This window comes from Grampus griseus (genome assembly GCF_964374135.1).
Source record: "Grampus griseus genome assembly, chromosome: 13".
Taxonomy (NCBI): domain Eukaryota; kingdom Metazoa; phylum Chordata; class Mammalia; order Artiodactyla; family Delphinidae; genus Grampus; species Grampus griseus.
Window position 1 is genome coordinate 35,280,482 of NC_139007.1, and position 14,693 is coordinate 35,295,174.

At 36.0% G+C, this 14,693-nt stretch overlaps 1 protein-coding gene across 2 annotated transcripts in view; it reads right to left on the bottom strand.

The window, feature by feature from the left end:
- HACE1 (HECT domain and ankyrin repeat containing E3 ubiquitin protein ligase 1) overlaps positions 1-14,693 on the bottom strand; it is a 94,715-nt gene that overhangs the window by 60,437 nt on the left and 19,585 nt on the right. For both annotated transcript variants that reach the window (XM_082668883.1, XM_082668884.1), the window contains 2 exons: positions 14,158-14,289; positions 2,489-2,571 (listed from right to left, as the gene is read on the bottom strand). In XM_082668883.1, coding sequence (XP_082525009.1) covers positions 2,489-2,571; positions 14,158-14,289 — 215 coding nt within the window. The remainder of the gene's footprint in view (positions 1-2,488; positions 2,572-14,157; positions 14,290-14,693) is intronic.

The following is a 14,693-nucleotide window of genomic DNA, read 5'->3' on the forward strand; positions in this document are numbered from 1 at the left end:
AAAAACGTAACTATAGTGATTCACTCATTCAAAAACATTTACTAAGCATCTAAGCACAAAGCACTATACTACACATGGAATATAAAGTGATGAATAAAACAAAATTCTTGCTTTCATTGGGCTTTCAGTCTAGCAGGGGAGACACACTATAAACAAGTACATAAACACTATAAAGTACAAAGTGCTACAAAAGAAATGATCATGATACTGTGATAGGAAATATGGGGAGAGGCCTACCTAGATTGATCAGGAATTCTTTCCTAAAAAGTAACAGTGAAGCACTGACATGGAGGCAGCCACATAAAAACCCTACGGAAGAAGGTTTCAGGCAAAATAAATAGAACATAGAAAAGCCTGCTGGAAAGAGTCTGATGTATTGGGGGAACTCAAAGAGAACCAACGTGGCCGAAGCACAGTGAGCTAAGCAGGGTCAGACCATGCAGGTCACATGGAAGAAGGCAGGGTTTGGATTTCATTGGAAATGCAACGAAGAGGCACTGAAAAGTTTAAAAACAAGGTTTAAGCACAAAGTGACAACAGCCGGTTCATTTTTTAGAAGGTCACTTTGGCTTCTGAGGAAAGAACAGAAGGGAGGGAAACAACAGAGGAATCTGGAAGACCAGTTAAGAGACTACTGCAGTATTCTAGACAAGAAGTAAAAAATTTAAGGTGGTTTAGTGAGGTGGAGAGCAGTAATGAGATTCAGAATGTATTCAGAAAGTGGAATTTACAGAACTTACTAATATATTCCAAGTTGAGGGTCAGAGAGAGAGACAGAAATAAAAAATAATGACCTAGTTTCTGGTTTACACAACTGAGAAGATAAGGGTTCCAATGACTGAGATGAGAAAAACTGGAGGAAAGGTTTGAAAAGGAAATCAGAAGCTATATTTTGGACATGCTAATATCTGAGATTCCATGAGACCTGCAAGTGATGATGTATATCAGGTAGATGGACATTCAAATCTGAAGCTTCAAAGAAACGTCTGATCTAAAGATAACCCCTCAAGACAGGATATGATTTCAGGGAATCAAACAATGATATTATTCATAAATTCAGGACACTAAAAAAGTAATTTGTGTTCTAGCCAAGCAATCAAATTGTAAGTATAACATAAGAAAAAGCCTGGATTCAGGTAAGATCGAGAAGTCTAGAGGTCCAAAAGTCCTTGTATTGTAATTCAAGGCTGTTCAATGATGATTTGAATCAGTCAGACCAAAGCAACATCAGAGACCCTAGAGAAAAGCTAAACGAGAAGAAAAGCAGATCTTTCATTTTAAACAAAGCTCCAGGGAATTCCCTGGCAGTCCAGTGGTTAGGACTCAGCACTTTTCAATGTCAGGGCCCAGGTTTGACCCCTGGTCAGGGAACTAAAATCCCACAAGCCACATGGTGAGGCCCAAAAAAATAATAAAAATTAAACATAAAACAAGGGCTTCCCTGGTGGCGCAGTGGTTGAGAGTCCGCCTGCCAATGCAGGGGACACGGGTTCATGCCCCGGTCCGGGAGGATCCCGTGTGCCGCAGAGCGGCGGGGCCCATGAACCATGGCCGCTGAGCCTGTGCGTCCGGAGCCTGTGCTCCGCAACGGGAGAGGCCACAACAGTGAGAGGCCCGCATATGGCAAAAAAAAAAAAAAAAACATAAAACAAAGCTCCAGTAAAATGACATAAAACAGGAAAAAGGATAAGAAAAGAGGAGCTTTCTGGAGAGCTTTATATCTAAAATAGAGCCTAAATAAATACTACAATTCCTGTAATCTAAACCAAAAAGAAAAATCAAGTGTATTGTGAACTGCTCCTAATTGCAACTAAATTTACATAACATATTATGGGGGGGGGCCGGGTATGTGTACAATTATTACACTGTTAGCTCCTTAAGGACTGGGGTTTATTTATTACTGTATCACTAATGCCTATAATAATGCATGGCACACAGTGAATGCTAACTAAATGCTTATTACATGAATGAATCAATGAACAAAACATATGCTTTAGGAAAATGAACCAGAAAAAAAGAAAATGAATCAGGAAAGAGTATTAAAAACAACTTAATGCATAACTCAATATCTAACAAGAATGATTCAAGAAACTTTTTAAAGTTACAAATACAGAGAAAGCAAAGACATGGCTCTGAACTAAGGCATACTTTAATAGCTTATCCCATCGGAACTAACTTGATAAAGAAAACTATGAAAGTTACTGGATTATTGGTATGTCTTTTTTATTACTAAGTAATTCTAAAATCTAAGTAATCAAGTAAATCAAAAGCTCCCACTTACAATATATAAAAACACTGGCAATATAAAACACTTTTCATCATGCAGTTAAGTAACAGAACCATAATGCTATATACTTCATCTTAAAAGGGAGCATAGTATTTCTAGGAAAGGAGGAGTTTTAGAAAATACACACAAATGTTTGTGTTTGGAAATATAGCAGATTCAACATTCTTTAATGAGAGCATCTGGCAATATAAATTATCATACCTGCAAGCAAAGTACAATGGAGTGGCTCCTGATACATTCGGCCTGTTAATATCAGCACCACTGTCTAGCAAGCATTGCACTGTCTGGGGGAAAAAGAAACAAAAGTAAAGCCAGAGAAGTTGAACAAAGACACAGTTATCACAATTTTAGTCCATATAAGGAAAGTTCTCACCACAACCTGAAGCTTTAAAAAAGAAAGAATAGGAACATGCCAATTATGATGGCTGAACAAATTCCACTTTTTGGTAAGCTCTGAGCCTCAGACGCTACACAGTATATGTGGAATTATCAATGTAATGTAAATTGTGTTAACCTGGGAAGGTTCTAGAAAACCACTGACATGTGTAGTAGCTACCAAAGGACTTGAAACGTGGCTAGTACAACTGAGAAACAGAATTTTAAATTTTATTTTATTATAATTAAGTTTAAATAGCCACATGTGGCAGCACTGGACAGTGCTGCTCTAGATTTCTGAATTTCATTACAAACCAGAGTTTTTTGCCTCTAAAAACAAAAAGTTGGTACCAGAGCTCTTTCTCAAAATTCAAAGAGGATAATTATTAAAGTACAAAATATTAAAAAGCTAAGAAGTCCTTTTGCTACTGACAGTCACCAATACTGACTTAGTTTCTCTGATTGTCCCCTAAGCTCTACTTCTGCAATCATTTGATGTGTACTAAGGGAAAATAAGTTAATATAAAATTTTAAAAATAAATATCTTATGATTTGGGCTTCCCTGGTGGCGCAGTGGTTGAGAGTCTGCCTGTCGATGTGGGGGACGCGTGTTTGTGCCCCAGTCCGGGAGGATCCCACGTGCCGCAGAGCGGCTGGGCCCGTGAGCTATGGCCGCTGAGCCTGGGCGTCCGGAGCCTGTGCTCCGCAACAGGAGAGGCCACAACAGTGAGAGGCCCGCGTACCACAAAAAAAAAAAAAAAAAAAAAAAATCTGATGATTAGGAATACGGCAAGGCTTGCCTGAAAAACCTTAAAAAAGAGAATCTTTTCTGGTTTTAATTCCTATGATCTTCATTTTAGTTTCTCCTGCAAAAAGGAAGACAAGATGTAAAAATTTAAATGTTTTTGGAATTAGACTGTTTAATAATTACTTCTGGATTGAACACACATGTTCATCTTTATTGCTGCTCTAAAACCTAGTACATTGTCAGCAAAATATTAAGACTACAAACTCGAAGGAAGAACAGCAAAGAATACAACACATACTAGATAAGTCAGAAGTTTTAGGAAAATGGCAAGCAAGTGAAAGAAGAGTAACTGACTTAGCAGATCAAAGAAAGCTGAAGTCTAAGTGTCTGCAAATGCAGATTCCAACAAGAAACCACCAAATTCTCACTACCGAACACACACACGCAACACAGGAATTGGAAGTAACAGGTATCTTGGAAGACAGGGATAGTTATATAGAGCTAAGACAGGAGAAGTAGTTGAAAACCTAACAGCTGGGCCCTCCCCCAGGACCCTTCCTCCCCATCCCATACAGTTAGCCACTATCCATCCCTCCCTATCTGTCTTGGAAGTAGGGAGGTTTATTATCTGGACAAAGTGAACAGTGAGGCTCTGGACTGGCAGACAAGAAATACAGGGAAGAGCAGGGATGAGCAGCCATGCTGAAAACAACTAATTAAGTGAAAACCTCCAGCCCCCACGCTCCACTAGGCTCCCAGAAATCCAGTAGCCAGGCTTAAAAGCTTAAGCAGGAGGAGATTGAAGGTTTCCTCTCTGGAAAGTGGCACCAGAGAAGAGTCTGACTGATACTGGCATTACAGACACCAGTGAAACAGCCCAGTTGGCCACAAGGGGACATTCAGCAATGCTGGGAGACTTTTTTGATTTTCATTACTGGAGAAGGGAGGGTCCAGTTGGCAGCTAGTGGGTAGAGGCCAGGGTACGTCTAAACATCTGACAATCTACATACAGGCCCCACAACAAAGAATGTTCAGGCCCCAAATATCAATAGGGCCAAGATTAAAAAACCTTGACGTACAGTGAGACCAGTCAACAAACCCAGCTCATGTACACAATGCTCTCAGCCCCATTTCAGTGCCTCACCACTATACATGAATGGACAGACAATGTTTAAGACACAACTGAAGCAGGCCTCTAACCTGAAAAACAAACAGAAAAAGGAAGTAAGAAAAATAAAGACAATAAAGGGAACCAAAAAACAGCAACAAAAATTAGAAAAGTAACTGATACCCTCAGAGAGAAAAGAAAAAATACTATCCATGGGACAAAAACAAGATGCTGGGGGAAAAATATTCAGAGAATAAGATATCAAAAATATGATGGAAGAAATAAAAATTCAACAGAAGTTAGAAATACAATGTTGAAAAACTCTACAAGAAACAAAAAGACGAAGAAAACAGGAAAAATGAGAAAACTAGTAGATCAATCCAGGGAGTCATTGTAGAGATTGAGAATAAAGAAAATGAAGGAGGTGGGAGACCAAAACGAAGTAATCAAGAAATAATACCAAAAAATTTCCCAGAACTGAAGGACACAAGTTGCCAGATTGAAAAGGCTCACCAGTGTCCAGGCTAATAAATTAAAAGACCTTCAACAAGGCACATCAAAGTGAAATTTCATAATACTGGGGATATAAGATTCCAGAGATAAACAGAATTCAGATTGACATTAAACTTTTAAACAGCAACACTGAAATTTAAAAGGTGAAATGCCCTCAAAATTGTAAGGTGAATGACTTCCAATGTAGAATTCTATAGCCAGCCACACTATCATTCAAATACATGCTTTTAAATAAGAAATAGGCTTAGCTATGTACGATTTCCAAAAAAATTACCTCCAACGCACCTTTTCTCAAGAAGCTACTGGAGGATATCCTCCTCCAAACAAGGGAATACATCAAAATAGAAGATGTGAAATCTAGAATACTGAAGATCAAACACAGGAGATATCAAGAAATTCCCAGGTTTAGAGAAAAACAACGGAGTGACATTATCTAATGAATTTGTCTTTGAAGAAAACAGTACTGAAAAAGATTCTGTGGGAGCATATAGGAAGAACTACTGACTCACCAAAAAAAAAAAAAAACCTGAGCTAAGCTAATAGTCACCCTAGTAGAAAATTTTATTATAGTTCACTACTTGACTCAGCAGTAAACAATATTTACCTAACTGTATATGCAACTAATATTATCTCATTAAAATTTATGATATAATTAATTTTAGAAATGGGGCGACAGGGCATGGGAAGAGGATTTAAATGAGTTAAACCCTCACTCACCATAACAAGAAAAGATTCAGTGATATCTAAAAGTCATAAATTGAGAAAGAGCAGTAGAAGCATATTATGTGGAAATAGATACCAGAAGAAAAGCTAAAAGAGCTGAAAATTGCCGCCTAGTGATTGTGAATTGACAAAGAAGGGTGATTTAAAGGACTACAGTTTTTTATTACAAAGATTTTGATAAAAATATTTTAAGATATAGTATTCATGTATTATTACTATTTGAATTTACTTCTATCTCAGGAGGAATTTGAAAATCTATGTAATAGAAACATTGTTACATAAAACTTTATTATCAGCTATATAATTCTTAAACTGTGGACAAGCGGTCAAGTACTGCTCTCAAAAATATAAGAAAATAAGCATTTAGGTTATTATAAGGCAAGGCCCACTTGAGCCTTTTGATCATGGCTTTGCCCTTTTTGATATCTGACCTAGAAGTTGTGTGTATGTGGTCCCAAATCAAAAGTGAGATGGAGAGCAGCAATAATTTTCACTGACTGTTACAGAAATTATATAGACAATAAGCCATCTCTCCAAAAGGCTCAGGAGAGATAAAAGCAATTATATCAAAAATACATATTAATATTCAATTAAAACCCAGCAATCCAGAGAGAAGCTGAAATAAAGTAATTATTAACAAAACATACTATGCATTCATAAAAATTATATAATTGTTAAAAGTATATAATGATATAATAGTATGAATAACCTTAGCATGTGCCTGGATACTGTGCTAATAAGCATTTATCATTTCATTTACTGCATCCTGATGGAAGTTGATATCCTTCTCTGCACTTTCACAAGTAGGAAACTGAATCTCAAAGAGGTCAAGTAATGCGCACCCCAACACACAAATAAACAGGGGAGCGGGGATTAAAACCTAAGCCCAGGGTCATAACCACTAAGCAATTTAACAAAAAACAGAAATTCTAAATTCAGAATACTAAATAGTATTCTGGCTAATTTGGTATATCTTCATAAGCTACATTAATCACAGATGATCTACTAATTCCCTACTAAATAACTATTTGAGAGTCAAGCTCAAGAGCCTAGACAGTTATTTCCGTTCAGTTTTTAAATAATGCCATTTCTAAATTCATATACTTTTTACAGTATTTCTGTATTTTTATTTATACTGTAGAGCTAACAGTAAAACAAATTGGCCATTAAACTAACACTAGACTAACATATTCCTCTACAAAGTGGTAAGACAAACTTCAGGCAAATCATAGCAAGACAGCATGATTTGTTTTAGGAAATTTCTCACCCCAAAACTCCTACACACAAATACTTCTGTGTCATATGTTTCTATCATACCCTTGTACACAGGAAATATCCTATGAATACATGAAAAATTCTGTTCTTAACAGAGAAAAACTTGATTAATAAAGTGGAAAAGCTCATTCCAGCATTTTCTTTTACGTTCATAAATCTGCTTTTCTGTTTTAACAAAATTATCTCAATTAAGATCCTCAAAATATACAACTATTAAAAGAAACACATATTTTAAAAAAGCTTTCAATAGCTCACTTGTAGATAAAATGTTGCCTGAAGTCAAAGAGGGAGAAAAACCCATTTCCCTCAGAGTAAGAAGAAAAAAAATACATAAAGGGATTTGAATGTAAAGAGTAAAAAAAATTGCCTTGCAGCACTGACATGAGTGAAAAGTCATCAATCTTGGTGATTTAAAAAAAATGTATGCAGATTTCTTTTTGTAAAATCTCTGAAACAGGAGGAGTAAGGATAACACAGAATTCAATTATTGATTAAATAGCATAATAAAAGAAGCAAGAAAGTCACATAACTTAAGAGTTTCGTTTTTTTTTTAAATTTCCAATCTATGTAAATGAAGGGCAAAATAACTTTGAAACTAGGAGAATTCAGGTGGAGGAAACTATTAAATTAAAAACGTAAAAGCCCTTGAAGAAACAATACTGCTTGAAGATTTTAAATTATACAGAAGCATAAGGCAAAACAAAATCAAAGAGAATAAATTCTGGATTCAACCACTACAATCCCTAAGGAGTCTCAAAAGCAGAAATTTTCAGCAATAAACAAACCAGATACAATCTTCTATAAGAATCAGCACTATCAACATACGCTTCACTTAAAGGTACAAAAGAAAAAAATTACAAACATTTACAAATGGAAAGAAAATGGCAGAAAAAACTGCTTGGAATGATACTGCATTTGACTAGCCCATTCCATTTTTCAACAAAAATTTCAATGTTGGTATGTGCTAGTAGTATGTGCTAGATGTTAGAGTCACAGCAATGAACAAAATGGACAAACATCTGCCTTCATGAAGCTTACATTCTAGTGGAAAAGGAAAACAAAGGGACGTGAGAAATAAAATATGTAGTATGCTAGATGGTGACTAGTGCTATCCAGAAAAACTGATAGGATTCTCTATGACAGATTTGGATTCAATTTGTTTTAGCAAATTTCTCACCCCTAAACCCCTACACACAAGTACTTCGGTGAAAACTGCACTGTGTCTGTTTAACAGACTATAAGCCATGAAGTCCAAAATAAATCACTGTAATTTACAACGGTCATAAGTTCCCCTGTTTTCAAACTTTTATGGCTTCTCATTTACTTGCAAAAATTAAGCTCAGCAGCTTACAATTTAGTAAATGTAAACATGTAAAAGTATACTAACAAATATCTGTGACTGAGAGCTGATTACCTGTATCTTTCAAGTTAATATAACATAATTTTAAGAAGTACACTGAACTAAAATCATTTTATGTGTGTAATATTGATCACCAAAATATGTTTTTAAAATAATTCAGACCTTCAAATTCCCTGTCCAACCCTCTCCCCCTTAAAAAACAAAAACACATTATTATCCTATTCCTAGATAATCTACAAGGGGAGTCTTCCCCCTTACAGAGTAAGGAAGAGCTGGGAAGGAATACTGAAAGAAAAGCATGGAAAGGCGATTTTCACATAGGCTTCAAGAAATCCTCAAGAAACAACACACTTTCAACAGACGTCATGACCTTTCAAATGATAAAACAACATCCTGAGTGGAAAACTAATGTGCAAAGCTAATGTCTGGGTCAATCTCAAAAGTCATTTAATTGAAGGCAGGGACTAACCAAGACCACCTGTACCCAATACACTGATAAGTTACAAAGCAAGAAATCCAAGGCAGCTCTACTTTATCAATGTCAACTCTCTGAACGACACTGACCAAAGTAGAAAGGAATATTCAATATTAAACCATAAGTAAAAACCAATATTAAACCATACAACATAAGTTGTATCCTCATTTACTAAAACAATGATAGCCAAACAACAAAAAAAGCATCTTTCATCTCTTATTAAAAGTAATTCTGGGGCTTCCCTGGTGGCGTAGTGGTTGAGAGTCCACCTGCCGATGCAGGGGACGCGGGTTCGTGCCCCGGTACGGGAGGATCCCGCATGCCGCGGAGCGGCTGGGCCCATGAGCCATGGCCGCTGGGCCTGCGCTTCCGGAGCCTGTGCTCCGCAACGGGAGAGGCCACAGCAATGAGAGGCCCACGTATGGCAAAAGAAAAAAAAAAAAAGTAATTCTGATGACAGAACAGCAATGCACAAACAACTTATGCACTAAGAAAAATGGCCAACTCACGAGTCAGTGACTGGTGTTTATAGGTCTTCTCTACAAACCTGTCCACCTAAGCCTATCAAGACTTTGAACCCTTATGTAATACCTAGCAAAAAAATCAATATTACCCAGTTGTGTTAGGAAAAAAAATCACAGTAATAGAATTTCCTATTATTTGCTCACATTTCTCAGAAGTGATGAAAGGAGAATTCTAACATTAGAATAAATAAAATTACTCTGAACCTAAAAACATATCCTGAAATGTTAAGTACATCTACCTTCGTGCTTCAAGGCTGAATCCAGTTAATGTTTTTGCAAAAGCTTTCAATTAAGTTTGCATGGCTGCCCTGTAATTCTCTGGATGAAAAGCTTCGAAGCTGGCTAAAGATATCAAGAGAGCTGACTGAACGTAGATGAGCACTGTTCCTTAACAAGCCTACAATTTCAGTAAAAAAAAAAAAAAAAATGCAGTCAGTTCTATCAAAGGTAATCTACTCTAAGCAGGGTTCAACTATCATTTCATATTGTTTGTGAACCATCATATTCAGTTATCTAAATTTAGCAATATAAAGTCTATTGTGATAAAAATAAAATTTCCTTAAGTGAACTGAAATTAGTCCAAGAACTAATCCTGCTGTGTACTTTAACTAATAGAAATTGAGATTGAACCGTTTGACAGTTCTCTAGAGTTTCTAAGTCCAAGTTATTCCAGGAAAACAGTAATCAACCATTTGTGGCAATTCAACACATCAATACATCTTAAAGACCTAATGACAAAGAAAAAAATTACCAAAAAGTAAGTTCAATTTATGGCCAAAAAAAAATGGAGTCAATTATACCTATGTAGAATAATATTAGGTTTTATTACACTTTCTAAAAATGAGATTAAAAATCAAACAACACATTAGGCCTAGCTTACTGCATAAGAGCAAATGAATGAAGAGTCCAGGTAGTGCTCTTTGTACTGTTCTTACAGAATCACATCATCAATATTAATAATGGTAGTAACAGTACCAATACTATCATTACTCTTTTTGGTTTTTTTTAAGATGTTGGGGGTAGGAGTTTATTAATTTATTTTATTTTTTTTTATTTTTTGCTGTGCTGGGTCTTCGTTTCTGTGCGAGGGCTTTCTCTAGTTGTGGCAAGCGGGGGCCACTCTTCATCACGGTGCGCAGGCCTCTCACTATCGCGGCCTCTCTTGCTGCAGAGCACAGGCTCCAGACGCGCAGGCTCAGTAGTTGTGGCTCACGGGCCTAGTTGCTCCGCGGCATGTGGGATCCTCCCAGACCAGGGCTCGAACCCGTGTCCCCTGCATTAGCAGGCAGATTCTCAACCACTGCGCCACCAGGGAAGCCCCTATCATTACTCTTAAGTATCTTCCAAAATATTCACAACACTTTCCTTAATTGTGTAATCAGCAGATTATATCTTAAGAGGTAGATAAAGGCAGGGGAAGAAAAAGTTGTCAAAGACTATATAATAAGCCAGATGAATAACCAAATTCTCTAATTATTTTTTATTTTAAATCAATATCCAAAGACAAACCATAATTCTGGTATTGTATAGCTAGTAACAGCTGACCTAAGGAAATTTATAAAAAATTAAATTATTAAGGACTTGATCATTTCTTTCATCTGATCATTTTAAAATAGGAATAGAAGTCGTTTAAAATCATAGTGCTATTATGTTACAAGAACAAAAATGGTCACGCTGCACTCTTCAACTGCCCAAATCACTTCCTTCCAACAAGATGATGAAAAGACCCTTATCTTGGTTTACCTCTAATTAAACAGATGCATGTATAGGAAATCATGGCAAAAATTACTTGATTTCTTAGTTATGACAAAATGAATCTTTCTTCCAAATCTTTTATCTGTAAAAAAGTCATGTAAATCTAAAAATTATTTGTCATCAAAGCAAGAATACGGTATTCAATTATAAATTCTACAAAGCTTTAGAGCTCTTAGCCAGTTGTTCAAAATCTTTTCATGCATTCTTGAGATTTACCTTAAAATGAGATTAGAAAGTAAATTTCAGAGCATTTCTTTATCATATCATCTTTTTTTTTTTTTCGTATCATCCTCTTTAATTTGAAATGAGCTGATGTGCTTTTGAGAATATTTTTAAGGGAGTTTCTTTCCCCCTTTAAAGTTTTACATTTCATTCTATAAAATATATATATAACCAATATATATAAATCTTGAAACCTATGTGCACTGGTATATGTCTACATGGACACAAGTTTTGAAGACCTTTTAATGAATTTATGCAAAAACTGACTACTTTGAGACAATGAAAAGGCCATTTTCATTTGCTGAAATCTGACAAAGCATTTTAGACTCTGTTCAACTTATGGAAAGATATACAAAGGGTTAAAAACAAAATCAATAACATCTACCCTGTAATAACATATCTCAGAGCTCTTAAATCATATCCAACTCAAGATAAAAGAATATTCTCATCCACTGAGATCTGAACATGTCCCAGAAATACATGAGTAATTATGACACACAGGTAATAATAGCACAACTATCAACACAGATTTTTAGAGGTATAATTCAGCCTGGAGGCTAGCAGATGGCCTAATTTTTCAGGATTCCTTTTTGCCCTATTGAAGGATTAAAGGTGCATACAATGAATTGGAAAATAGTGCTAAACATTCTCTTTGTATACAATCCTCACAGATAACTATAATGGGCCAACTATGACAGAAAGGAATCTCACTCACTAATACAATCAATCACAAGTCAACATGACTTTTTGTACTCTTCCTCCTGTATCATACCTGCAAAATCTCACCCTGTGAAGCCCATCACCACAGTGAAGTCAGGCCCCCTATAAATCTTCTGAAAATACAATTCTTCAAAGGCATATGCTATGAGGACTATGAGGAATTCTCCCTTACTTTACCACGCCTGCTTTAGGTGGTAAACCATATGGAGCGTATTATACTTATACTAACTACTCTTCAATAACTTCAGAGGCAATTCTAAATTTTTAATGCACCCTGTAATGCACATGTTTTGAACCAAGGTTTTTTGCGTCATTCTTGTTTCTTCACTGGCTTAAGGCAGCTAAAATTAGCCTTTGTAGGTAATTCCTAATCTGAATTCCCGTTTTTTACTACACAAGTTCCCGGGCAACAAGTAGGTTTACAATCTTAGTAAATGACACGCCACTCGTTCGTTAACGGCAGGGAGTATTTCTATTAAAGCGGGTGCTTTTCTGTCCTGTAAGAGCTACCAGCAGGACTCTTTCTCTAACAGGCAGCAGTTGCTTACTGGGGCCAGTCAAGATTAGAACATTTCAGATGATTTTTTGTTTTCCACACAGAATACTTCTTAAATTTAGTAGTACTGACATAGAGAAAGTAAAAGGTAACGAAAAGGAATACTCCTTGAATACAAATGGGTTAGTTTTCAGATGATAAAAGACAAAAGAATAAAAACGAACATTGGTGTTCAGAAAAAATGCCAGGAAAGAAAAAAAGGAAAAAGCATATATCCTTCCTTTTATCCAACTCTTATTAAACATAAGACAATGTCAACCTTGAGCTCACTATCTTAAAAGAAGTGCAGTATTCTATGAATTGAGGTCATACGTAAAGCATCTAAATACGTAGGATCTGACATCCTGAACCTAGGTTAGGAAAAAAGTGTTTGCACGGGGCTTCCCTGGTGGCGCAGTGGTTGAGAGTCCGCCTGCCGATGCAGGGGACACAGGTTCATGTCCTGGTCCGGGAGGATCCCACATGCCGCGGAGTAGCTGGGCCCGTGAGCCATGGCTGCTGAGCCTGTGCGTCCGGAGCCTGTGCTCCGCCAATGGGAGAGGCCACAACAGTGAGAGGCCTGTGTACCACAAAAAAAAAGTGTTTGCAGAGACAGAAATCTAGATTCTACTAGGAATTCTCCCAACAAAAAGATAAGACTCAGTGTATACAAAAAAATAAATATAAACAAGCAAACTTCTGTATCTTTGTAGATGCTGGTGGTGTTTTTTGGTTTTCAATTGGTTTTTGTTGTTTAGTTAGTAAATACATAATATTCTATTATCCATAATGTTAAATGTGGGAAAAAAATGAAAGTAACCAGGATAGGAAAATACAAAAAGCAGAAATTCAATCTAAAATCTTAAGCTAACAATCTTTAAATAAAGCACCAGTCTTCTAATGAGAGAGAAAACTATTAGCAATTTTAAAAGCCAAGTGTTTATACATAGGGATAACAGGAAAGGACTGCCTAAAACAAATGCATGATTTTAGAAATCAAAAGTAAGGAAGAAAACAGCTGTGACTCTAGCACTTAAATCATATTCCAAGAGAGTAGAAAAATAATTAATCCAAGTTGAATTATTTAAGCAATGTCAGAGCTCACTTTCTTCACTAATTCCAAAACTTGAGGCTTAAGGGTAAAAATATGAAAATGGTAAAAAATATGAAAAAGTTATTTGATAAAACTGAGGACAAGAAACATTATAAACTGTTAAAATTATTATATGTGAACATACTACATTTAAAATTTAAAATATTCAGCTATTAGAATCTATGAATCAGAAATAAAAAAAAAAAGAATCTATGAATCAGAAATAAAATTGAAATCCAAATTACAAATACATTAAACATATTTAAAAACACTATTTTCTGTTCCTTTTATCCACATAGAATATATTAATCAGAAGACCACATGACACAGAAAATGTTATAAGATTTTGCTTCATGTTTCCAATTATACACAGTGGAAAACTTTCCATGAATTCAAAGTTTAAACAGATGCAACTTAATTTACAGTCCTTGAGGCTTTATTTACCGTCTTGTGACCGTTCTGGCAGGCCACATGCAGCGCTGTCTGCCCCATCGCATCCTCAACATCGACATCACTGACGTGCTGTACAAGGTCATGGAGTAGTTCTGTCCGTCCATTCACAGCCAGCCAGTGTATCTGTGCAGCCATTTAGGTTACTTAACATTTGTGCAAGAGTGTTTCATATAAAAGCAGCAGATAAATAATGCAATTATTCATCAACTGTGAACATGATATGCACACTAAATATTAAAATTAAAATTTAAGCCAATATACTTTTTTCCTATATTTTTATATGGGGAAAAAATATGCATCAGGATGTAGGTTACACCACCATGTACTTCAAAATCAAGCATTTCATGGTTTCAAAGTAGTTAAAAATCCTAAACTTAGGATCACCAAATACTCTGCTTCTTAGATGACCATGGACTGTATGTATAGCTTATCTCTAGAGAAGAGGTACTGGATATTTTTCCTCCCCCAGAAACAAACATAAGTTAAAAAGTAATTAATATGACAGTAGGTGGCATATTCTTTACTTC